This window comes from Pyrus communis, chromosome 9, assembly GCF_041283825.1.
Source record: "Pyrus communis isolate YQ-2024b chromosome 9, ASM4128382v1, whole genome shotgun sequence".
Taxonomy (NCBI): domain Eukaryota; kingdom Viridiplantae; phylum Streptophyta; class Magnoliopsida; order Rosales; family Rosaceae; genus Pyrus; species Pyrus communis.
This window is the reverse complement of record NC_142573.1, coordinates 7,926,764-7,951,662: the sequence shown is the minus strand read 5'-3', so window position 1 is coordinate 7,951,662 and position 24,899 is coordinate 7,926,764. Positions and strand designations below refer to the sequence as shown.

The 24,899-nt window shown below is 38.6% G+C and overlaps 5 protein-coding genes across 7 annotated transcripts; 3 read left to right on the top strand and 2 right to left on the bottom strand.

The window, feature by feature from the left end:
• Positions 1–617: 617 nt before the first annotated feature.
• On the top strand, positions 618–9,760 carry LOC137738917 (vacuolar protein sorting-associated protein 53 A). 2 transcript variants are annotated; one of them, XM_068478384.2, is made up of 24 exons: positions 618–919; positions 1,055–1,149; positions 1,258–1,314; positions 1,470–1,620; positions 1,761–1,831; positions 2,187–2,311; positions 2,611–2,771; positions 2,883–3,024; positions 3,614–3,677; positions 4,566–4,751; positions 4,853–4,888; positions 5,274–5,378; positions 5,474–5,533; positions 5,919–5,996; positions 6,257–6,364; positions 6,453–6,518; positions 7,191–7,268; positions 7,345–7,478; positions 7,560–7,653; positions 7,923–8,000; positions 8,364–8,426; positions 8,690–8,758; positions 8,841–8,936; positions 9,215–9,760. In XM_068478384.2, the coding sequence occupies exons 1-24, from the start codon at positions 871–873 to the stop codon at positions 9,515–9,517; spliced, it is 2,469 nt and encodes an 822-aa protein (XP_068334485.2). In that variant the 5' UTR covers positions 618–870; the 3' UTR covers positions 9,518–9,760. The 2 variants fall into 2 exon arrangements, with proteins under 2 accessions (XP_068334485.2, XP_088556616.1); XM_088700490.1 differs by having other exon boundaries at positions 685–919; positions 1,466–1,620.
• A 568-nt stretch (positions 9,761–10,328) lies between these two features.
• Positions 10,329–14,410, bottom strand: LOC137738918 (DEAD-box ATP-dependent RNA helicase 53, mitochondrial). 2 transcript variants are annotated; one of them, XR_011069074.2, is made up of 8 exons: positions 13,840–14,410; positions 13,566–13,693; positions 13,011–13,422; positions 12,492–12,590; positions 12,187–12,411; positions 11,757–11,918; positions 10,640–11,222; positions 10,329–10,554 (listed from the first exon to the last, which is right to left on the bottom strand). XR_011069074.2 is itself a non-coding variant. In XM_068478386.2 (7 exons), the coding sequence occupies exons 1-7, from the start codon at positions 14,254–14,256 to the stop codon at positions 10,749–10,751; spliced, it is 1,917 nt and encodes a 638-aa protein (XP_068334487.2). In that variant the 5' UTR covers positions 14,257–14,410; the 3' UTR covers positions 10,329–10,748. The 2 variants fall into 2 exon arrangements, 1 of the variants encoding a protein (XP_068334487.2); XM_068478386.2 differs by having other exon boundaries at positions 10,329–11,222.
• A 641-nt stretch (positions 14,411–15,051) lies between these two features.
• LOC137738784 (chlorophyll a-b binding protein 8, chloroplastic) lies at positions 15,052–16,614 on the top strand. The gene is made up of 3 exons (XM_068478258.2): positions 15,052–15,364; positions 15,492–15,553; positions 15,881–16,614. Exons 1-3 carry the CDS (start codon positions 15,209–15,211, stop codon positions 16,494–16,496), a joined length of 834 nt encoding a protein of 277 aa, XP_068334359.1. The 5' UTR covers positions 15,052–15,208; the 3' UTR covers positions 16,497–16,614.
• A 1,781-nt stretch (positions 16,615–18,395) lies between these two features.
• On the top strand, positions 18,396–21,510 carry LOC137739460 (transmembrane 9 superfamily member 12). The gene is made up of 2 exons (XM_068479033.2): positions 18,396–18,744; positions 19,074–21,510. The coding sequence occupies exon 2, from the start codon at positions 19,161–19,163 to the stop codon at positions 21,138–21,140; it is 1,980 nt and encodes a 659-aa protein (XP_068335134.2). The 5' UTR covers positions 18,396–18,744; positions 19,074–19,160; the 3' UTR covers positions 21,141–21,510.
• A 372-nt stretch (positions 21,511–21,882) lies between these two features.
• On the bottom strand, positions 21,883–24,330 carry LOC137739025 (uncharacterized). The gene is made up of 5 exons (XM_088699381.1): positions 23,894–24,330; positions 23,724–23,800; positions 23,013–23,067; positions 22,795–22,867; positions 21,883–22,502 (listed from the first exon to the last, which is right to left on the bottom strand). Exons 1-5 carry the CDS (start codon positions 24,237–24,239, stop codon positions 22,001–22,003), a joined length of 1,053 nt encoding a protein of 350 aa, XP_088555507.1. The 5' UTR covers positions 24,240–24,330; the 3' UTR covers positions 21,883–22,000.
• Between the last annotated feature and the right edge of the window lie 569 nt (positions 24,331–24,899).

Here is a 24,899-nt window from a genome sequence, read left to right as displayed (position 1 = left end):
ATTTCGTGGTTGTGATATTCGTTCATCGTACATCGTGCGGTTAGAAATCATTTGAAATTTAAAATTAAATATAAATAGTACTTAACGAAAACTGACCGCACGATATACGATGAAATATCATGATTACGGGATCATCCGAATTCCCCAGGAAAAGGAGGTGAAGATCCGTTTCCCTTCATTTAGAAGGTTAAAATTAACTTTTAATATGTTTATGCATATTTCGGGTACCCTTATAACTCTAAGAAAGAAAATGAGAGTAGATGAGAAGTTATTAGCACTCCCAAACATATGCTCAAGACAATGACGATATAAAATTTAAATTATTTTAATTTATAATAAGAGTTTCAAATTTTACGTAAAAAGAGACGACACACTATCATTACCAATTAACTAACCAACTTCTGACAAATTTGAGGTAAGAAGAGATGACACATTGTCATGGTCAATTAACTTAACCCACGTCTAACATCAAATTGTCAAATTAGTAATTTACCAATCAAATGCATCTAAGCTTCAATTTAATTCGTCAAAGTATCTCATGCAAAATTGTTCGGCCCACGGAACGACAAAAGTAGAGGCCCAGCCCATATTGGGATCAAACCCGCGCTTTCTGGCCTGCTCCAAAACATTCGGGTCAGAGTCGCTGCTCCTCCGAAGCCTGGTTCACGCAATCTCGTCGATCTTAGATCGACCCATCTTCCAGCGCCATTGCTGAGTTGAAAGCAAAGCTCCAACTCTCACAGAGAGAGAGAGAGAGAGAGAGAGAGAGAGAGAGAGAATCCACTCTCCAAATTCTCAGATCTCCTTCTTCCAACTGTTTCTGCCATCCATTACTTCAACGCAGCGAGCTCAGAGCTTAATTTGGCAGCCATGGACAAGTCAAGCGCTTTGGAATACATCAACCAGATGTTCCCCACAGGTCTCTCTCTCTCTCTCTCTCTCTCTCTCTTTCCATATATATATCTATATCTGTATCTGTATCTGTATGAATTTGTATAAGCAGAATGTGTAGGTGTTGGACTTACTCTTTGAATTCTTTGAATTGTGCCAACAGAGGCGTCTTTATCTGGTGTGGAACCACTAATGCAGAAGATACACAGTGAGATTCGGCGTGTCGATGCCGAAATTTTAGCGGCGGTTCGCCAGCAGGTCGTCGCCTCTGCCCTTTGAGCTCTGAGCTCACAGCTGCAATTGCACCTTTTTTTTTTACTAGTGTTGTGGTTTTTGATGGATTGGCTGGTGTTTTTTTTCTTTCAGAGCAATTCGGGGACGAAAGCGAGAGAAGATCTCGCCGCTGCTACGCATGCCGTGGAGGTCTGTTCTTAAACTCTCTGGTTAATTTGCAAAATCAAGGCTTGTAAAATCAAAGCTTGTAATTTGTTGTAAATGGATTTTATGTGGCTTTAATTTCTTTAGTTTGTTATTTTTTTTTTTGTTTTATTTATTTACTTTGTAATGCTCTAAGGCAGGAACTCATGTATAAAATCCGCGAAATTAAAACGAAAGCTGAGCAAAGTGAGACAATGGTTCAAGAAATATGTCGCGACATTAAGAAGTTAGACTTTGCAAAGAAGCATATAACAACGACGATTACTGCTCTTCATCGCCTGACCATGCTCGGTTAGTTGCTTGTTTATGATTTTTACAGTGATGATTGATCAAGATTTATCAATCAACTGTTTGACACTGATTAGAAACTGACGATGAATGCCTTCATATTACATTCTCATGGGAGTACCCTTTCTTTTGTAACATGGCAGTCTCTGCTGTTGAGCAGCTTCAAGTAATGGCTTCAAAACGACAATATAAAGAGGCAGCTGCACAGTTGGAGGTAACCTATCTGCTATTATACAGTGTCATTTTACTATAGGTAAAAAAGGAGGTTACTTTGTGATTCCTTTCGATTGAAGTTCTCAATTATGCTTTAGTCTTTTGTAGCATCCAATTATTATTACACTCTATTTAAGCAATTGGAAGATCCTCATACGAAATGATGCACATTGTTTGCATGCGTTTTGTGTTATTTTTCTTATGTTACATCTTTGGTATAGAATTGTTTTCTTCCTGATACGAACTTTTGCATTATACAAAGATGATTGAGAAGTATTTGCTAGTTTTAGAAGATTAGATTTATATGAATTTTGAGAATGTGCTTCATTTTGATTCTAGTTTATGATGCGTATCAGGCAGTGAACCAGTTATGTAGCCATTTTGAAGCTTACAGGGACATTCCAAAAATCACCGAGCTGAGGGAAAAATTTAAGAATATCAAACAAATTCTAAAGTCGCACGTGTTTTCCGATTTCTCAAGGTAAGTGTTTAAAATAATTTGCAGTGCCGTATAACAAATCAATATTTAAGTATGTAGACCATTAAAAGGATAGATCATTAAACGGCTGTTAATGCTTGGTTTTGGCTTTAATAATTATAGGATTTGGTTATATTCTTTATGCTTTGTCAGGATGTGCGTGCCTTAGATTTTATTTAAGGCAGGAACTATATGGAGGAGTTGTTGTCTAGGACTCTTAGTTAACCTTCTGCAACTATAATGTTTTTGCTGTCTTTGACTCATAGATCCTTAGTATCTTCTCTTTTGCGGTTTATTCTCAGCTTAGGTACTGGAAAGGAGTCGGAGGAAACTAATTTACTTCAGCAGTTATCTGATGCTTGCTTGGTTGTTGATGCTTTAGAGCCATCTGTGAGGGAAGAATTAGTAAATAACTTTTGCAGCAGGGAACTTACTTCCTATGAGCAAATCTTTGAAGGAGCTGGTGTGTGTTCATGTTTGATGTTATTCTTAGCAAAGATGCATTCAGTATGTATGAAGACTTAACTTTAATTGTCCTTTATTTTGAATTTAATCTTGTTTTCTCTGTTTGTAGAACTAGCTAAGTTGGATAAAACTGAACGAAGATATGCATGGATAAAGCGTCGTATGAGAACAAATGAAGAAATCTGGAAAATCTTTCCTACTTCATGGCATGTTCCTTATCGGCTCTGTATTCAGTTCTGTAAAAAAACAAGGTACAATCAACTTCCCTTCGATATCATATTTTGTTGATAACTTCAATTCCTTTTCATAGAGGGTGGAAGTTTCTTAGTTTTTCTTTTACAAAAAATGTGGCCATCAACTTTTTAAAATACTGAAAAAGAACATTTAACATTTGGAAACTGTCGTTCCTGTTGCCATCTTTATGATATTCAAGGTTTCCACATAGTGCTTCAAGAAAAAAACCTGAACATTGTAGTGTTCTATGTGCTGGTCGTCACACGTGTAACTAAGTAGAAAAGAGGGGGGGGGGGGGGGGGGGCGAGTAATGCCATCACACATAGCAGATAAAATACATGTTTCTTTCTTTTCTTCATTTACTTTTTGAAATTTTAGTTTCCTTAATCTTTTTTTTTTAATCAGAGGAGAAGAAAAATGTTTGAAGTAAAATTCCATAAAAGACACTTAACCTAGTTTACTTTTGAGGTTGACTTTTTATTCGTTTCCTGTTAACGTTTACTTGACCCTCGGGACATAGTGGGTTCTAGTTAACATCTGATTTTACCAGAGAAATTCAAAGAAACTTAAAATTTTAAAACTTTTTTGTATTGTTCTTTTTTTCAGAAAGCAGCTGGAAGATATACATAATAATCAGAAAGAAAAGCCTGATGTTGGGACATTATTGTTGGTAAGTCATATTTCTAATTATTATGTTGGATTGCTTTTACATGTAGTTGAGGAGTGATATTTGGTGCTTCTTTGATTTGTCTTAGATTAGTTTGATTCTTGTCTATTCTTGTAGAAGCTGCACAAACAACCTAAGTTCAGACTACAGATAAACCCGATTTCAACCTTTTTGAGGCATTCGATTCGAATATCATTATGTCATCATATCTTCTTGCACTATTTTAATCCACTTCCCTTCTGGCTTGGCTATAAATGCAACCATCTGTCTCTTGTTGCACTCAGTTTTCTCTACAATTTGTTTTTCAACTCGTTGTCCATATGATGTGATATCATTTGTTTTGCCTCATGAAAATAACTGGAAATGGGTCAGTAAACAAGTGAGAGATCCTATCAGCAGAGTACAAAACCTTAGTTTTGTCATTTCCTTAATAATATTGGGTACATCTGTTGAAACCTTTAAACAACCCATGAGTGATGTAGTGCATGCATATTAATTTATATTTTTGGAGCCATATGGATCATGCATTGCTTGTCTCCTTGAGATCTTCCAGTCGCTAGGTGCTCTCTTTAATGAATCGGTGAAGTTTATGCTAGGAAACAAAAACAATAGAAAGAGAAAACTGAACCAAACCCAATTATGGTTGTGATTGGATTGTCTTTGCAAGTTTGGTTAGATCTGCCTAATCAGACTTCATATGGGAAACTATACTCATTAAGCATTTCCTTACCTCAAGTGGCACATCTATATTTAGGCTTCTTGTAAGTGATATGCTAGTGATAAATATAACAAAAAAATCTTCATTGTAGTTGACATTTTATATCCATTCTCATGGCCTTCAAAACTTTTATCATTTGTTGGTGGTTTTAATGTTTTGACTGCTGTCTATAGGCACTACAGCGAACTCTTGAATTTGAGGATGAATTGGCAGAGAAATTTGGTGGTGGTACTCGAGGCAGGGAGGTCGGAAATGAGATTGAAGAAATTGGTAGAGGGGAAAACACTAGTCAAAGCGCTTCAGATATTAGAAAGAAGTATGAAAAAAGGCTTGCCGCACATCAGGAAAGTAGCAGAGAGGTATGCATGCTATGTATTACTTAATATGGTTGAAATGTTCACAATGTGAATTCCTTATACCATCAAGTTAATAAGCTTTCCTTCTGATTTTCATTTTCCAGGAAAAGGATAAAGAGTTATCAGCGCCTGCAGCTGGGGTAATTTTTTTTCTACTACTTGTATCCTTTCATAATAGGTAACCCCTTAATATATATGAAATGAAATAAGCCATGAGTGTGTATAATTACATTTTGACTTTTCTCGTATATGCCATTCCTTCTCTACATCACCTTTAGCATACTATAATGGTGAATCTTATATAGTGAGATTGCTTGAGTGTATCCTGTAAATATTTGTAAGCAATCCATGTGAGATTTGTCGTATCCTGCTTAAAATTTGGGGTTATTACTATGGTAAGATGACTAAGATATCGTCATGTTTGTGGTTATAGTCTACTATTATGGTGCTCTTGTATTTTAGTGCTAAGTCTACCTTCTCATGGTTATAATTTCTGAGAATTACTTGTACTGGTTGATTTTGCAGTTCAACTTCCGTGGAATCATTTCATCTTGCTTTGAGCCTCACTTGAATGTTTACACAGAACTAGAAGAGAAGACACTGATGGAGAATTTGGAGAAACTTGTTCAGGTAGAATAGGTTTATTACTTCTTATAACATATGTTCAATAGTTTGCTCGTGTTTTTACCTCTTTGATTTAAGTTTTGTTTTCATCTTTCCAATAGGAGGAAACATGGGACATTGAGGAGGGAAGTCAGAATAATGTTTTATCAAGTAGCATCCAGGTAAGCACTTAGATTTTCATTATTTTTCTACCGTCGCTTTAGAAGTTTAGTGTTGCAGTTAATGAGAATGACTTGAATAAGACTAAAAGCCTTTGATTTGGGGACAGCGCGTTTTTCCACTGGACTCAGTCACTCTTAGTTTTATTGATGTCATTCTTTAACTTATTTATGTGATATGAATGTTGAAATGTTATTCAATACTCAAATTGGTATATTCTTGATTTCTTGTAGATCCTTTATTGTTTCAAGAAAACTTTTTTCTTCTGGACACTGAATTCTTAGAACTATGCCTTAGAATCTTATATGACTTAATTTTCTTTAGGTCATGGTTATTTCTTTAATGATGTTAGATAATGTGACTTGGTTGCACTTTTTGGTCTTGCAGTTGTTTCTTATAATCAAGAGGAGCTTAAAGCGATGCAGTGCTTTGACAAAGAACCAGACATTATTTAATTTGTTCAAGGTACTTTCTAGAAGTTCCTCACTTAATATCCTAATTGGTGTTGACACACGTAGTGCATACAATATTACATATCCATAAACAACACTCTATTGTGGATGCATAGTGATTATAGGCCATCATTTTTTGTTGCAAGACTATTCTACTTCAGCCGCCTTCAAAGATTAGAAAAATGCATGTTTCTTCTTTGCGACTTAAGCAGTACGAATAATTAGATATTTTTTATTAACCAGAATATGATATGTGCCTCTTTCCAAGTTTAGGTTTTTCAAAGGATTCTCAAAGCATATGCGACAAAGCTTTTTGTAAGACTGCCTAAAGGTGGTACAGGGATCGTTGCAGCTGCAACTGGTATGGACGGACAGATAAAGGTATAAAGGGACCAGTTTTAAGCTTCATGACATTTCACAAAATTCTTGTTATTCTGAATAGATGCTATTTTTCTTTTATGCTTAGCAGACATCTGACAGAGATGAAAGGGTGATTTGTTACATTGTCAACTCAGCTGAGTACTGCCATAAGACGGTAAGTAGTTTTTTAGAGACATACAGCTACTCTGACTTTTGAGTGTTAGCTTGATTCCTATGTGCGAGTGAAGCTATAATGCCTCATCTCAACGTAAACTTACAGTTATGAGAAAGGGGTACTATGTCTGATGGGAACCTCTGGATAAATAAGAACTAGATGATTCTTTTTGTCTGATGTATTTTCTTATTATCGCATTACAAAAGGTAGAAGTTAACAAAGGCACCGATTAATGTAATGATTTACATTACAGTCTATGATTGTAAGGTGTTTGACACACATACCTCCATAATAACTTGAGCGGAAAATGAATCAACTACTTATTGTATTCATCACTGACTGCATTAGTATGTTGCCATTATGTGTCATGTGAATCTTGTTATAAATTTTAACATAGGTGTATAACGTGTATGCTCGTAATTATCATCAATACACGTGATTACCATGTACACTGAGTTTCTGATGGAAATTGTTGTCAGTATTAGTTGGTTTCTCAGGTTTCTATAGAGTTAGTTGACATGGCATGTTTTATTGCTGAAACCATTGTGAAGTGTCATTGTTTTATGATTAGCACTGAATCTGGTGTTCACATATTTATTTATAGACATACACAATAGTACAAGAAGGAAAACTACTATAAATTCTTGCTAATTTATGTTTAACTTTTTGCAGTCTGGTGAACTGGCTGAAAGTGTATCCAAAATAATTGATACTCAGTTTGCTGATGGGGTGGATATGTCGGAAGTGCAGGTATTGCCTATATAAGTTCACCTAATACATTTTTTTTTTCCTGTTCATTTTCTACAAGAGTTATGCAATTGTGCAGGATGAATTTTCAGCCGTTATAACAAAAGCATTAGTAACCTTGGTGCATGGCTTAGAAACTAAGTTTGATGCTGAAATGGCTGCAATGACACGAGTTCCATGGGCTACACTTGAAAGTGTTGGTGACCAATCAGAGTAAGCTACCATTAATCTAAGTTTTGCTCTTTTACATCCAATACACACTTTCTACAAGTGACCACATCCACCTTTTTGCAGGTATGTTAATGGCATAAATATGATCCTCGTTACTAGTATTCCTATCCTTGGAACACTTCTTTCACCGATTTACTTCCAATTTTTCTTAGACAAGGTAATACAAGGGGTAGACATGTTTCATGTTAACATTTTTCCACAGATCTTGGTCTTGTTTTCCTAGGTTCATGAATCATTATTTATTCCTTTTTTTTTTTTTTTTTTTTTTTTTTTCACTTTTCTTTGTTTTATTGATATGACATGCTTTCTTCAACCATTTTAAAGTTGTGTGCCACCATCCTTCACACAATTGTCTACCGTATACTTAACACCAAAGTCCTTTCTGAACATTTTGCTAATGTTGTTCCAATCTCTTCATCTGTGCAGCTTGCGTCATCTCTTGGTCCACGTTTCTTTACTAACATTTTCAAATGCAAGCAAATATCAGAAACTGGAGCGCAACAAGTAGGGCCTGCTTTCCTTATGATCGTCTCTTTTTCCTTTTAAACCTTATCTTGTTTAAATCAAGAAATGAGGACAAGTATATATAGTCACTTCTCAAATGAGATTTAAGGGATACATATACCACTTCCCTTGAGTCTTGAATTCGAAGTAGTTTGAATCTTACCTTGTGATAGAAATCAATCAATCAAACTTCATCCTGAATTGTTTTATATATATGTTTCTACTAGAGGATATTGTTCTTATGCATTTATCAAATGTATTTCTTTTTTCTCCAAGCATTTTTGTAGTTTATATCAGAAGTGAACATCGTGACTGATTGATGTGATTCTGAGATTAAAAAAAATGCTTTGGATGTTATTGCAGATGCTACTGGATACTCAAGCTGTAAAGACAATTCTTTTGGAGATACCATCCCTTGGTCACCAAGTGAGTGAATTGTTGATATATGTTTATAGTTACAAGTATGATCAGAACTATTAAAGTACAAGTAGCTCCTTCCTCGTTTATGGTATTAGGATCCTATTAGTGTCACTCACCTAAAGTATACATTCCAGGGTTTAAAGCATGAAAATCATTTCTTGATTCCTACTCATAAGTGCCCCTGATAGTTTTCTCGTCATAATTGACTGGTTATTTTTCTTAGCACACAAATCAAACCTATTAAAAGATCAATATATTTCTTCAAACAGACATCACGTGCTGCTAGCTATGCGAAATTTGTAAGCCGGGAGATGAGCAAAGCTGAAGCACTTCTGAAGGTAAGTATCAGTTTGTTGGTACTCATTCTGGCAGCCTCTGGTTTTCTTTTCTGAAGTAGGTTTATCTTGTCTTTGCGTACAGGTCATATTGTCGCCAATTGATTCTGTTGCGGATACATATCGTGCGTTACTACCAGAGGGAACGCCAATGGAGTTTCAGCGAATTTTGGAGCTCAAGGTAATCATCAACTTATCCTGCCTTTTTGCGTCCATTCATTTTTTCACATGAGACATTGTTGCTCATTCCATTAATCAAATCAAAGTTCTTAAGAAACTAGAGGAGACCAACTTGCAAGCAGACATTGCATTTTAGCGCATTTCTGTTCTTCAAACTATTTTGAACAATGAAAGAAATCTGCGGATTTATACCACTTCATGAATTAATCCAAGAGTTACGAGTTGGATGACCCCATTAATTTGATGCATGTTTCACTGAATATGAGTATGAATGTGCAGGGTCTTAAGAAAGCAGATCAGCAAAGTATACTGGATGACTTTAACAAGCACGGCCCGGGAATCACACAACCTTCTCTCCCACCACCTGCTGCACCACCAATCCCACTCCCAACTGCCCCCGCAGCTGCTCTGATACCAAATCCTGCTTCAGCCGGACTTATCGCATCCAGAGACGATGTGCTAACCAGAGCAGCTGCACTCGGGCGAGGTGCAGCCACAACAGGGTTCAAGAGGTTCCTGGCTTTAACTGAAGCTGCAAAAGATCGAAAAGACGGGCCTTTCAGGAAGCTCTTCAACGCATGACAACATTTTACACCCTACAAATGTAAATCATGCCATGGTTCTTTGTTTCTTTTCTTTTTTTTTGATTTTTGTTTTGCTAAATCTCATGCCTCGCTTTCGGATGGATTTTTCATAGGACAAAATATCGTATTAAATCTCGCGTTAAGTAGAAATTAGATTACTGCCATTTACTTTTCGCTATTTTTGGCGTTGGCGTACGTACACTGAAATCCCAATCAATCTGAGAATAATTTGTAACTTGAATATATGGTGTTTATTTTATCATTATAAACCTCGAATTACCGTCTCTTAATTCTCCTTTGATTTCTTTAAACCGAAGGCCAAAAACGAGTAGGGGCGCATAGCGGAATGTTAAAAAGATGTTAAAATCACATGCCCTAAAGGAGGTAGAAAGTATTTCCCGGAGACACTAGGTGCGTTCAAGACAAATGACTTTAACCAGACGCTCCCAAACAAAACGCGACAACGCGCATTAATATGCGTAAGTGAAAATTTTATTGAAACACAGTTTTTACTTTGTTGGAAGAGAACCTGAGTCAAATCATAATTGCCTGAAAAGCGGACCTTAATTTGCAATCGATCGGTGAAGACTGTTTAAAAAGCTAAATTAATTTGCCGAAGACAACTCCGAGGGTTTAAAATTTAAAGAAGGGATGCTGTAAAAGAGAGAATTGAAATGCTCCAACCACAAAGGCCTGGAATTAATAAAATGGCCCCCTGTCAAGTTGGACATGGTCTGTTAGCTTCAAATCTAACCTCAAGGATTAACACGACCTCAAATAAACGACGTAAAATCGAAACATGGACACAGTAACACTAAAAAGATGGAATTAATTTAGGAGTCCTCTCCTTTTGCGAATAAGATGACTTTCGTTTCATATTCTAAATTTTAAACTTAATATAAACAGAAGAAAAAAACACCTAAAGACGCTTCCTCGGCCTGCACCACTTCGCTACACGCCCCCTCTAACTTCGGTTCATGAAAGCAAATAATTGTTCTTGATAATTCTCTCCTCCTGGGTTCCGTATCTTCTTAACTGACATTGCAAGACAGACGTGTCAGTGAATCGTCAGCGCTGTTCACCCAAGAGCAGAGGAATATGTCAATTAAAAGAAACCAACCTGAGCCAGTAAATGTGTGGGATGGCAAAGATCAACCATAAAGAAGAAATAAATAAACAGACTTGCTAATGAATAAAATCCCAAGGGTCTGCTATTGTTTTGATCATCATCAAAACCTGTCATTCCCAAAGCTCCCAAAACGGCTAGAATTATTGTCAAGTCCACCCTGGCGATCCGAACCAAAGTTCCTAGAACCACCAGATCGATCAGAGCTACCAAACACTCCGAAACCACTTGATCGGTCAGAACTACCAAAACCACTTGAGCGGTCAGAACTACCGAAACCACTTGAACGACCAAAACCTGAATTACCAAAGTTTCCTCCATGGTTTGAACTAGATCCGGAAAACCCACTTCGAGATTGAGAATCACCGAAGGAACCATAACGACCGGGACGAGGCCCACTAGATCTACCCATCTGACCAGAAGAATCACCATAGCTATTGGAACGACCAAACCCACCGAGACGGCCAAAACCAGGTCCCGAAGGAGCACCAAATCGACTACCCTTCGTGCCAGATCGATCTCTACCCATGTCGGGCATCATGTCTATACTTTTGCTGTCAACAGCAATCCGGGGGAGCTGATGATCACAAAGTAATGAGATAATCAGTCTAGGGTGCAACATACACAAAAGCAGACATTTTCTCCAAGAAATATATAAATTGCAATTTATGAGGCATCCAAGCATGCAAAAAATGATGCGAAGCTCCCCATGCAATACCAGAGAGGACTATGTCAGACCTCTGGTAGTTAAGAAGTAAATCAAAAAGGCAGAGAGCATGCACGTGAATCCAGACCCCACAGAAACATTTTAGAGGAAACACAGATCCTTAATGGGAATGCCATCCTCAATGGGAATGCCTATTTGTTTCTGTCAAATGAGTATCATTCATTTAGAGACTTTAACAGGAAAGTGCACAGCACTGCACACCATCCTGAGCGTATAAACTGTCAAGCTACTTTCGGCATATAACCTATTAATTAATTCACCCAAAAACACATGATAATCAACTTCAGAGTTGTGTTAATCTCAATGCCTTGAACTAAAAGCAGCGTCCACCCAAAGAAAACCCTGAAATCCAAAGATGCAAATGTAAAAGAACTTCATCTTTACCTCAGTAAATTTGCATCCTACTTCTTGCTCAATAGTCCTAACAGCCCTGGATTCAGCCTGTGTGTATACAAGAATAGCACTTCCTTTCTTCCCAGCACGACCTGTTCGGCCAGACCGGTGAACAAATATTTCTGGATTATTTGGCAGCTCATAATGTATCACCTAAGACCAAGAAAGCGAAGAAAGTCAATCCAACTCCTTTTCCTTAATTTGAATCCAAAACATTATCAGTGCCAAATGCTTCAGTATTTAAAAGCTTTAATTCAGTCATGAAAGCTAAAGGAAGGGAAGGGAAAGAGAACATGTTGTAATAACTGCTTGATTAGAGAATAATGTAGTATTAAATTGTCTAGTGATTATCAACTAGAGCATAAACAAAGACATAGATAAATGAAACAAAATCAAAAGTAAATGGTGAAATAAATCTCACCAGATCAACATTGGGTACATCAAGCCCACGAGCAGCAACGTCAGTGGCAACTAAAATATTAAAATTCCCATTTCGAAAACCAGCAAGGGTCCTTTCCCTCTGGCTTTGTGAAATATCCCCATGCAAAGCCTCACATCTAAAGCTTCTTGACATGGCATATGCCAACCGATCAGCATCACGCTTTGTCTGAGTGAAAACAATAGCCTTTCCTCCTTTTGCATGTTCCTAACAAACACACATACTTGATGGTGAGGAAGGACCAGATGTTGGAAAAGGTAAGAGCTGAAAAGGTTAAGATTACTTACTGTTATAAGTGGTCCAATAATTGATGCTCTTCCATATGAGTCCGAAACAATCGAGTATAGAGAAATTCCATCTGCCAATTTCTGATCAGAATCCCCAACCTAAAGCACATGTCAGCTCTCAGTTAGCAAATATGATCAGATGAATACGTCGATCCCATTAGCCATCTTTAGACTAGTAGTTTTTATGTTACCAAAAAAAAAATCACCAGAAAACTTATTGCCGCTACTGTAATTTGAATTTTTTTTAGAAACCTAATTCTTCCGTCTTTGCAAACTTTCACTAAATATCCAGACACAAATGGACAAGACAAGTTGCTCATTCAATTTAACCAAAAGTATTCTTGTCAGTCATAGAAACCATCAGGTCACATCCATTAAGCACCACAACAATTTTGAAATGAAGAGAAAACCTTCTGTTTTAAGGTGGTTGTACTCGGTTTAGCATGCCACTCTTATGATCCGATCCTACAAATAGCTACACAAGGTCGACGAAGAACAGACTAAAAAAAACATACTTACTAGATCAATAACGGCTGGATCTTTTAGATAATTCTGAGTAAGCTTTCTAATCCAATTGGGCATTGTTGCAGAAAACAACAACGTCTGACGTTTCTTTGGTACCCTCTCTAAGATTGTCTCTACAGCCTCCTGGAATCCCACCTGGAGCATCTGATCAGCTTCATCAAGAACAACAAACTGAACTTCCCCTAAATTCAGGGCTCCCCTATTGATAAGATCAATTACACGACCAGGCGTGCCAACAGCCACATCAACTCCATAGTCAAGCGCTCGCATTTGACTTGAAATGGGGGTACCACCATAGACACAGATTGTCTCCAAACCAGGTGCTGCATCATGGAATTCCTTCTCAACTTGCTTTGCAAGTTCTCTTGTCGGGGCCAAAACCAAAGCCAAAGGATTCTTTCCACGCCTATATATAATCAAACATAAATCAAATCCATACTCCAAAAACCAAAAGGAAAATGCTGCAAAGAGGAAATCTGATAATCATACCGAAAACCCCTAACGAGCACATTAACAATCTAACTAATGATTTTGATATGAGAAACAAACCCCTTTATGGCATTGTGTTTAAAGATTTTATCCAAAATGGGTATCCCAAACGCAAGAGTTTTCCCTGTTCCTGTTCGAGCGCGACCAATCATATCCCGCCCTTGCATCGCAGGTTCCAACACAGCCCTCTGTAGACAAAATCGCCAAACAATGAATTAATACATAGTCCATACACAAATCAACCAACAAAAAAAACTAAAAAAAAAATCATATTTTTCAATCATTTTCTCATCAACCAAACAGAGCACAACAAATTTGGGAAATGATTAATCACCTGTATGGGGAACAGCTTGCTGATACCCTTACTGGCCAAAGCTGACACGATCTCCTTAGCAATCCCTAGCTTCGCGATCGCGAGTCCGTCATCGTCGCCGCTCCTTCCAATCGACTCGTCGTAGGAGTAATCAACGGCGAGCTGCGCGCCCAGAGCCGTCGACGCTTGAAAGCTCAATGCCCCAGATTTCGCGTGCAAGCCCCTTACTTGATACCCGTACGAAGAACCCAACTTCGTCCTCGGTGCCGAGACGGTGTATAACCTAGCCTCGCCGGCGACGGCACCATTTGCGGAGAGTACGAGCTCGGGGGCCGACGCGCCGAGAAATGAATGGTGGTTGATCAGGAGGGTTTCGATGGCGGCGAAGGTCCGCGCCGTGGCTATAGTAGGCGTACGGCGCAGGATGGTGGTCATCATTTTTATGTAATTTGAAGGGGTTTAGGGTTTCAGAGGAGAGAGAGAGAGAAACCCTAAGATTTGGGTTTAGGGTTTAGGGTTTAGGGTTTAGGGTTTAAGTGAGAGAGGCGAGGAAGTGGGTGAATGAGAAAAACCTCTGAGGCGAAGCGAAGGGGTTTATGGAAGCGAAATGAAAGGGAGATTTACGGGTTGGGATCCTCTGCGGTCGACCTTGGGACCCACGTTTTACATTTTCCTAATTTGGGCTTGAATCCTCATTGGAGTCCAATTTATGTTATAACTGAATTTCGAGGCCCATGTCAATCTGTTGCTTATTGACCTCTATTTGGGCCTTTTGGCCCATTGTGACCCAATTGATTCATTGAGTCTTAGGGTTTGAAGACGGCTGTACGGCCTGATGTGGAGTCTGGCTCGCCTAATCATATGATTAACCACATGACCAAAATATGCATTGCCTCCATCTCATCTTACATACACACATGGAATGGCTCAATGTTCCTTCAATGTTATCCTTGAGCATGGTTGTTATTAGAAGCAAGATGTTTGACAAAATGTCAAAACGAGATCTAACCAGTGTGTTCTGCAGAGTGCCAAATATTTGAGCTAAAAAAAAAAAAGAAAATTGTGGAAAACCAATACCAAGTTTGTGAAATCAGATATCGGATGAGAAATTTGCAATATCTCTTATCCAGTTAATGGCGCCACGTGTACAAACTTTGTTGGGCAGTGAGATCTCAACCTAATCTGAAACCTGGGTCCAGCACCAATATCCACCAGGATCTCAAACGCCACATTGCCCACAAATCTTGGTTCCCCCTTGGCCCACACCAATTCCGTATCTTCCTTGTTACATGTACCAAGTTGTGGTATTTGAGAAACCGAGTGAAAATATTGAGTGGCAGAAGCAATAAGAGGAGAGGGAGAGAGAGAGAGAGAGAGAGAGAGAGAGAAAATGGCAGCTCAAGCTCTGGTTTCATCATCTTCTCTAACGGCCTCAAAGGAGGTTGCCAGGCAGATATTTGGAGGAGCAAAGGCCGTCCAATCTCCATTTGGGTCGAGAAAATCTGCTTCCTTTGTCGTAAGGGCGGCCTCTACTCCTCCTGTTAAGGTACGTGAATGTGATTTTTTGGTGCGGTCGTAATACCGTTACGTGGTGTTTTGATTTGATTTCGGTTAGTGTAACGCAACTGACGTTCTTTGCTTATGATCTTGTGGTTTGTTTGATTTGGTTTCAGCAAGGAGCGGACAGACAGTTGTGGTTTGCTTCCAAGCAGAGCCTTTCTTACTTGGATGGCAGGTAACGATTTGTGATTGTTCTTTTCAGTGTGATTGCAAACGGTTATGTAGCATTACTTACATTGGCGGAACTAGGTTTTAAATTTGGCTCGCATGAGATGTACAAGATTGACAATTAAATTATGTTTGTTTTTCACATGACATGTTCCGGGTCCGATAGAGGTTAAAAAAGCTAAAATGTAGTCATTCTAATCACATAAAAGTGGACTGCCGTGATGAAATTCCTTTTTTTCAAAAACCAGAAAAGAAAATTGTGTTTGTCTTTCATTGTTTGACCTTGTCACATAATAAAAGAGAGTATTTGGAAATGGTTAAATTTGACTTGCAGCCTTCCCGGTGACTATGGATTCGACCCATTGGGTCTCTCAGACCCAGACGGCACAGGTGGGTTCATCGAACCCAGATGGCTAGCCTACGGTGAAGTCATCAACGGACGTTACGCCATGCTTGGTGCAGTGGGTGCAATTGCCCCAGAAATCTTGGGCAAGCTCGGCCTAATCCCGCCTGAGACTGCCCTGCCCTGGTTTCAAACAGGGGTCATCCCGCCAGCCGGGACCTACAACTACTGGGCCGACCCTTACACGCTCTTTGTCTTTGAACTTGCCCTAATGGGGTTCGCCGAGCACCGGAGGTTCCAGGACTGGTACAACCCCGGGTCCATGGCCAAGCAATACTTCTTGGGGTTTGAGAAGTACTTGGGTGGGTCCGGGAACCCGGCTTACCCTGGTGGGCCCTTGTTCAACCCGCTAGGGTTTGGGAAAGATGAGAAGTCGATGAACGAGTTGAAGCTCAAGGAAGTGAAGAATGGGAGGCTTGCCATGCTGGCAATATTGGGTTATTTTATTCAGGCTCTTGTGACTGGTGTGGGGCCCTACCAGAACCTTCTGGATCACTTGGCTGACCCAGTTCACAACAACATCTTGACCAGCCTCAAGTTCCATTAAGTAACGTTTGTACAATTAATATAATTTGGCCTTTGTTTGTTGTTTGTTATTGTTTTCTGTGACTCTGTGTAATAAATGACATGTTAAAAAAGCTATATTAGAACCCTAATTAATGTTACTATACTTCATACTTGACGTATGGTGCATACATGCATTTGTTCTTAGTTAAGTTCGTTGTTTTATGTGTTATCGTATAGATGATCAATGAATTTATATTTTACAAAGAGAAATGTTAAGGAAATTTGTTCAAAATTGGGATTCTCGATAAACTGTATGACACGTCTTATTTTTTGCATAATATTTTATATTATTGGCACGAAAATTAATGTTAAACTGTGGTAGAGAGTCCAAAAAGAATCACACTTTAAGAAAGTTTCCTTAGAATTTCTCTTTTACAAAACATAATTAATAAATAAAGCACGTGCTACAAATATGAATTGGCTTGTAACGCCATATAACAGTTTTTTAACATATGACATTGTATTATTAACTGATTCATTGCCACTGTGATGTATTGTTCTGATAAAAATTAATTACATGTGTCAATTTTTTAACATATGACATTGTATTATTAAAAAAGACGACATGTAATGGTAAATTCATTTTATATAAATCATTCTTATGAGTTAAACGCGAGCTTGTTTTTCATGAAACCGGTCAAGATAAAGACAAAAACACAGTTGGTATCGTGAGTTAGCTAAAGATAGTATTAGAAATGACATAAAGGTCGTATGCGACACATCTTGGCTTGAAGCTTAAGTTTCTAACCTTTAGTTCCACATGTGTTTCGGATGTAGAAAAAAGGTAGATCCATGTTTATACATTCCTACCAAATACAGTGATTGCAACGTTATTGACAATATTGCTATATAATCACACCATAATGATAAAGGTTGAAGTTTTACAACCACAAACCTTGATGAGGATTTTACTTACAAAATTGCTAACCAATAAAACAAATAATAATGATGATAACAATGCTGTTTCGTTACCATAAAGCATAATAATGATCAAACGGAAAAGTTTGCAAATCGAAATCAGTTTATCTATATGCAGATTCTCACGCGTTACGCATCCGTTTGCTATTTTAATCTCAATTATTCCCATTTCTTGGGCGAGATAAGTAACCTTTAGTTAGGTGTAAGACAAGACGGTTAGTTGTTGAGTTGTTTAAGTTAGATGAAAAGCGCGTCCACAACGTACAATTACGATAATGGTTAACAAGATACTAAAGAGTTGAAAGTAGCTAAATCACTTGTGTATATATCATCGATGTAATTGTAGCTTGTTAAAAAAATAATTCACATACACATAGAAGGTTTTAATCTTGAATAGAGAATGTCGTTAATTATAGCCAGTGCTTAAAATTTTTGGTAAAATGTCAATAACTAATTATATTTGTTTGTTTTAATCAAAGTAAGAGCGATTTTCAAAGAGATACATGTCAAAATCCAAACATCAAAATTCAATTTGAAATAACATATTGAGAAGTTTTGTTGTTTTAAGTGATATGTCAAATCTAATTATGATCTAAGGCAATTAGCAAGAATGATCACTTTTTAACATTTGATCACAGAAATGATCAGTTTTTAATAACGACAACATATTGATCATCTAACGACCACACAATAATGACGTGATGACAATTGATTTTCTGCAACCAAATCCAAATATAAAAAAAAAAATGTTCTTTCATGCTAATTGTCCTATGATCTATTTGTGATTTCACAATGTGATTTATTATTTGCCCGTCCACATATGCCCTCGACTAACCTAAGGGCTTACAACGAACTTAATTTGATGTCAACATGATATAAATTACTCACCAACTTTGCTTATTCATCATGTAATCAATCACTTTAATGCACTACTTAGTTGTAAACGCACGCTATTAGACTCAGCAAATACGATTTATTTGTGCATATTTCCAAAAATCAGTTTTGTTTGTAACTTTGTAGCAAGGAAAAACAAATGAAAACCGCCCATCCAATCCAAGATCCAATCTAACTTTGTTTCAACAGTGGGATGGGGCCCTATATAACCATACGACTTGAGTACGTAGAGAACAAATTCCCCATCTCCAATCGTACCATTTTTTTTAACAAAGCAGTTAGTTCCCTCACCCCCTCTGGGCTTGTTCGCGATAACATCAGCAGCATAATATTAAGCAAAAGGGGACGCCGGGATTCTGCTTCGCTCTCGCGCACCACGGCCGCTCAGCATCCGTGTCGGTTCCAGATCTGTTACGGTTCGTTCTCAATTTCTCAAAATTTTCATGGATCTGTTGCAGTTCCGTAACGCATGATTTGATTTTTATTGTAATTTTAAAATTTTGGATCTGGGTATGCGTTTTTTATTATATTATTGATTGTTAGATCTGGTTGAGTGAGTATTTGAATGTTTATGCTCTGTTAATTAGGGGATCTGATGCAGTTTGAGTGTAGAAATTGAACAATTAACAAGTACTTGATCGATTTTGTTAGCCCGAATGTTTAATTTTGTGTTTTTAGCTTAAATTTGTAGTCTTTGTGTTCTTTTGGCTGATATTAGTATTCTTTTTGTTTGAAATTTGTGTAGATTAATCGGTGAATGCATCTGTAAGAGTTAGCTTAGATCCACTGCTCACTCCAACTTGTGGTGAGTGTTGTGTTTTTTTCGGTTCTGATGGCGATATTGAATCCGGGAATGCCCTCAATCAAATGGGCTCTGCATGTTTTGGTTGTTTTTGTGCACACCTGTAATGGGTTTTATCTCCCCGGAAGCTACATGCATACATATGCGAAAGGGCAAGAAATCACTACAAAAGTTAACTCCTTGACTTCTATAGAGACTGAGCTGCCCTTCAGCTACTACAGTCTCCCTTATTGCAAACCCCCTGAAGGCATCAAGAAAAGCGCTGAGAATCTCGGGGAACTTCTTATGGGAGATGAGATCGAGAACTCTGCGTACCGCTTTAATATGAACGTGAATGAGACTCGTTACCTGTGCACCACAGATCCTTTGACCGAGCACGACGTAAAGCTGCTGAAACAGAGAACCCGCGATCTGTATCAGGTCAATATGATCCTTGATAATTTGCCCGCGATGAGATATGCTTATCAAAATGGGGTTAAGATTCAGTGGACTGGGTTTCCTGTTGGGTACACATCACCCAACAGTAAAGAAGATTACATCATCAATCACCTCAAGTTCAGGGTTATGATTCACGAGTATGAAGGGAGTGGTGTGCAGATAATTGGGACTGGGGAAGAAGGCATGGGTGTCATTTCGGAAGCTGATAAGAAGAAGGCATCTGGGTTTGAGATCGTTGGCTTTGAGGTTTACCCTTGTAGCATTAAATACGACCCAGAGGCCATGAAGAAAAGAGCTATGTATGAAATTATCAAACCTGTAAGTTGCCCCGCAGAGCTCGAAAAGGCTCAAATAATAAGGCAGCAAGAGAAAGTATCATTTACTTATGAGGTTGAGTTTGTGAAAAGCGATACAAGATGGCCATCAAGGTGGGATGCTTATCTGAAGATGGAGGGTGCTCGTGTGCACTGGTTCTCTATTCTGAATTCATTAATGGTGATCTTTTTCCTAGCTGGTATAGTTTTTGTCATATTCCTAAGGACGGTGAGGAGGGATTTAACAAGATACGAAGAACTCGACAAAGAATCTCAAGCTCAGATGAATGAGGAGCTCTCTGGGTGGAAGCTTGTTGTGGGAGATGTGTTCAGAGAACCAGATTCTCCAAAGCTTCTTTGCGTGATGGTTGGGGATGGAGTTCAGATTACTGGGATGGCAGTTGTCACTATCATCTTTGCAGCATTTGGTTTCATGTCACTAGCTTCACGAGGAATGCTACTGACAGGAATGATCATTCTATATCTCTTCCTTGGGATTATTGCTGGTTATGTTGCTGTCCGTATGTGGAGAACCATAAAGGGAACTTCCGAAGGGTGGAGATCGGTTTCCTGGTTTGTGGCATGTTTCTTTCCTGGAATCGTCTTTGTTATTCTTACAATACTGAATTTCATACTATGGGGCAGCAAGAGTACTGGTGCCCTTCCCATTTCTTTGTACTTTATACTCATCTCCCTCTGGTTCTGCATTTCCGTGCCTCTCACCCTTCTCGGAGGCTTCTTAGGCACACGAGCTGAGCCAATTTCATATCCGGTGAGAACCAACCAGATTCCGAGGGAGATTCCTGCACGCAAATATCCATCATGGCTTCTTGTTCTTGGTGCTGGGACACTTCCGTTTGGAACCCTTTTCATTGAACTCTTCTTCATCCTTTCTAGCATCTGGCTTGGAAGATTTTATTATGTCTTTGGTTTCCTTTTTATAGTGCTTATGTTGTTGGTTATCGTTTGTGCTGAAGTTTCAGTAGTTCTCACATACATGCATCTTTGTGTGGAGGATTGGAGGTGGTGGTGGAAGGCTTTCTTTGCCTCAGGTTCAGTTTCCTTTTACGTGTTCCTGTACTCCATCAATTACCTGGTATTTGACCTGCAGAGTTTGAGCGGGCCTGTGTCGGCTATCCTTTACCTCGGTTATTCATTGATCATGGCAACTGCAATCATGTTGTCAACTGGCACCATTGGCTTTCTCATGTCTTTCTACTTTGTTCATTACCTCTTCTCATCCGTAAAGATCGACTAGAAAAGTGTTGGCTGGCATTGTATTCAAACAGTTGGGAAATGTGAGTCTGCTATATGTAGGAGGAAGAAGTACTTTTGTTAAAAAATTTAGCCTTTACACTTGGTTGCATCCGAAAGCTGATGGTATTGCGGTATCTCAAGCGGCTCTCCGATGATAGTGCATGAAGACCTTTGTTTTCTGCGTGCTGTCCTCGTTTGCGACGTCACCAGCGGCAGTTCTCCGTTTACCCCTCTATCCCATTTTGTTTTACTGCTTCACTAGTGTTGCGCATTTACTTCATATCATATTGTGTTAGAAATTGTAATTTGTGGACCCTCAATCCTTGTATTCTCTTCTATTTCGTATTTGAAAGGAAAGGTAAATTGGATAATTCTTTTAATTCTCAACGGATTGATTTTTTGCTGGTAAGTTGATTTATGGGATTCAGTTCGGTTAAACTGTTGACTTTGTTCAAGTTGAGAGCTTAAGAGCGTTTGATAGTCATTTATTTTTAGTTTTCTGAAAATTGAAAAAGGAAAACTAGAAAGCTACTTTTTCAAGTTTTCAAAATTTGACTTGGTTTTGGTTTGAAAACGGAGAACGATTACCTTAACAAGTTTCAGTTTTTAGTTTTCTCGAAAACTGAATTGATTATCAAACGGATGCTTAATTACTCAAAATTTTTACTGTTTTACTGTTCATTGGTGAGTGAAACTTGCCAAATCAGCAAACGTAAGCTGCCAAAATTTTACACCATGCCAAATCAGCAAACGTAAGCTGCCAAAATTTTACACCAAAAGGCAAAAGGTAAATCTTAACTTGTGAAACTCCACAAGGAAACAACACAAAGGTGATTTTGTTCCTTCATCCAGAGTGCCATATCACTCCATATCTGGATCCGGGTTGACCAGGTAAGCTTCTGCAGGGTCATTGTCCAAGCTCTCCTCCGTTTTCTCGTCATCATCGGCATGAGTACGGAAATTTTCGACAGATGAATTCTCCGAATGCCCGTGAGAGGTCGGGTGGCCTTCAAGACTAGGCTGCATACCGGTTCCCTCGGTCATCTGATATGCAGGGTATGGCTCCAAATTTCCTACACCTGCAATGCCGTGAAGTATGGCTGCGGCTGTTGCAGCACCAATAAACTGATCAGCAAGCTTCTTACATGCATTCTCCATTGCGAAATTCATGAATCTCCGCTCAGCATCCTGACGGATATGCAATCGCCTCCCAACCTGCAAAGTTGTGTACCATGAATAGAGAAGTAGGTTTACATTTATCAACTTAAGTTCCCAAATTAGTTTCCGAACTCGAAAACTTGCCTCAACTTGCATACTAACTCCTTCTTCATCTAGAGCTTCCTTAACTAGTTTGTAAGAGTGCCTATACATGGAGCCACAACCCAAAACATAAAACATCATAGCATTTACAAGATAATGCACTTGAAAACGGAACCTTTGGAATGGTAATCCCGAATAGGGTAAAGATTTTCCGCACTCTCATTTTCTATTTCTGCACTCATCCTCTTGTTTCCACCTTTCGGATTGAATAAATCAAAGGAAAATCAAGCGACAGAAATGCATAAGCTGAAACTGAGAGTGCGGAAACAACTACCTTTCCGAGTAAGTTAATAAGTACATTCATATAGAAGATTGAGGGGCAAAGCAAATCATACTTTCTCCGGGATCGCTTGGGCGAGGGCGTGGAAGTACTACCGGTGCTTCCGCTTTCTTCCAAGTCCTGTGAAACTGAGGTTTCTTTCATTTAGTGGCAGTGAAAATTGAAATTTCTTTCACAACTCGCAAGTTAATTTCATCACTATATCAACTGTTTAGTAAAGGACATTATTACTGGTATATTTTTACTGCAGCAAGTTTTTGCAAAAGAACATACAGGTTTGAGTCCCCTCTCTCCATTCCTTCACCGCGTGCCTTCCAAGTCTGTATTTCTGCAAAAATGATTACCACGTCAATAACTTTGAGTGAAATTTGAAAAGTTATATAGTACTATTAACACTTAACAATAGAACTCCGGTAAATATACGCAAACAAAACTGGTTACAAACTTTTACATACGAGGGGCACTAACAAAACTGTTTCAGTGCAAACTGAAGCGTAAGACGAACATGCAATGAGGCCAAGGGCCAAAATGCAATGAGGCCAGGGGCGAAAGTGCAATGAGGCCTTCCTAATTCAGTACTTTAATGTATTTTATTTTTATTTTTAAATAAAATAGTGAAAACTTTTCAATCTAATCTACCACTAAAACACTATAAATTTGAGGCCCACATTTAGGACAAATTTGTAGGTTTTCCTTCTCAATTTACATGTCATATAGTGTTTTTTTTCACAAATGATAGCATTTGTGGGTCAAATTGTTAGTTGGTAGGGGAAGGGGATCCGGAGGGATTGAACTTGCACCAGAGTGCATAGGCATGATTGCTTTCTGCTAGTCCAGTAAAGCGCCATTTGCTTACATATGTCTTAGTTTAATGCTCATCTAATTTTATTTTATTTATTGAAAGTTTATAACCGGTTATGTTTGTGAATATTTTTCGAGAAATTTTCCTCAACCATCAATGAATCATGCATGGATGAAACAGACCTGGAGGTGGCTCTTCAAGTGGAAAAGAGTTATCCCCTGGACACCCATTGCCTCCTGGATTTTCTTCGGAGTTGCGTCTGCAAGATGAAACGCGTGATAAAATCAGATAACCGAAATCCGAAAACATGCGAAAAATCTCAAAGCCAAGGAAGTAGGAGAAGGGTACTCACTGTGAAGGCCTCCAAGCTGATTGACAGCATCAACAAAGCAGGCATGAAGCTCAGGAGTCCATCGTAGGCGGGGTCTGAGCTTCGCAGCAAGAACTCGGTCTTGAGGCAGCTGAAGATCGCACGTTTCGCGATCAACCTCCTCCTCCTCCGCCACTTCTGCCGCCTCCTCACCCTCCACAACAACGCTGTCACTGCTATGCGTGACGGTAGGAGTCGGTGAAGATCCTTGAAAATCCTCTTCATCACCACCACCACAGCCAAAACCAACCATTTTCCCCTTCTTCTTTTCAGAAGAGAGAAAGCAAAGCAAAAGCAAATGCAGAAACGCAATAAAACCAACGGGCATAAAAGGTAGCTCTTCTGTGGTGATGTATAGCTAGCTAGCAAGGAGGTTACATGAGGAAGGCACAGAAGATGCCAAAGCCAGCAGGTTTGTCTTTAATTTCTACTGCATGAAGGGAAACGTGGAAAGCTATGCCCTTACTCCAGCCCTTTTTTTTTTTTTCCTTTTTTTTTTTTTTTGCATTTTTATTGCCAACGATATTATTATTCTAAGCTGTACTAAAGAGAGCGGGAAAATTTGAACTCGGAATACAGTGGGTTAAAAATAAAGACCCTATCCACCAGTTGCTCCATTACACCACTTAGTTTCATATGAATTAATTGTCTTTACCTTCTTCTTCGTTACTACTCCCAAGGATTTAATGCCAGACTGCACTTGTAGTGGTACTAAATGAATATGATCTGACCTTTGGTTTGAAAGGCATGCCTTGCTTTTCCAGTTTTCCAGCTTCCTTTGTTTTGCTCATTTAGTGTTGGTTGGTACCTGGTACACATATAGTTATGAAGAAAATACCTTACTCTGACATGTAACAAGATGTTTTTCTTTTATCGTTACAGGTAAATCACAATCTTGATACGTGTTAAAAAAAGTTTATTTTCATTTTTAAATAGGAAAGTGTTATTGGCCCTCCAAAAATCTCATTCTACATTCCTCACAAGTGTA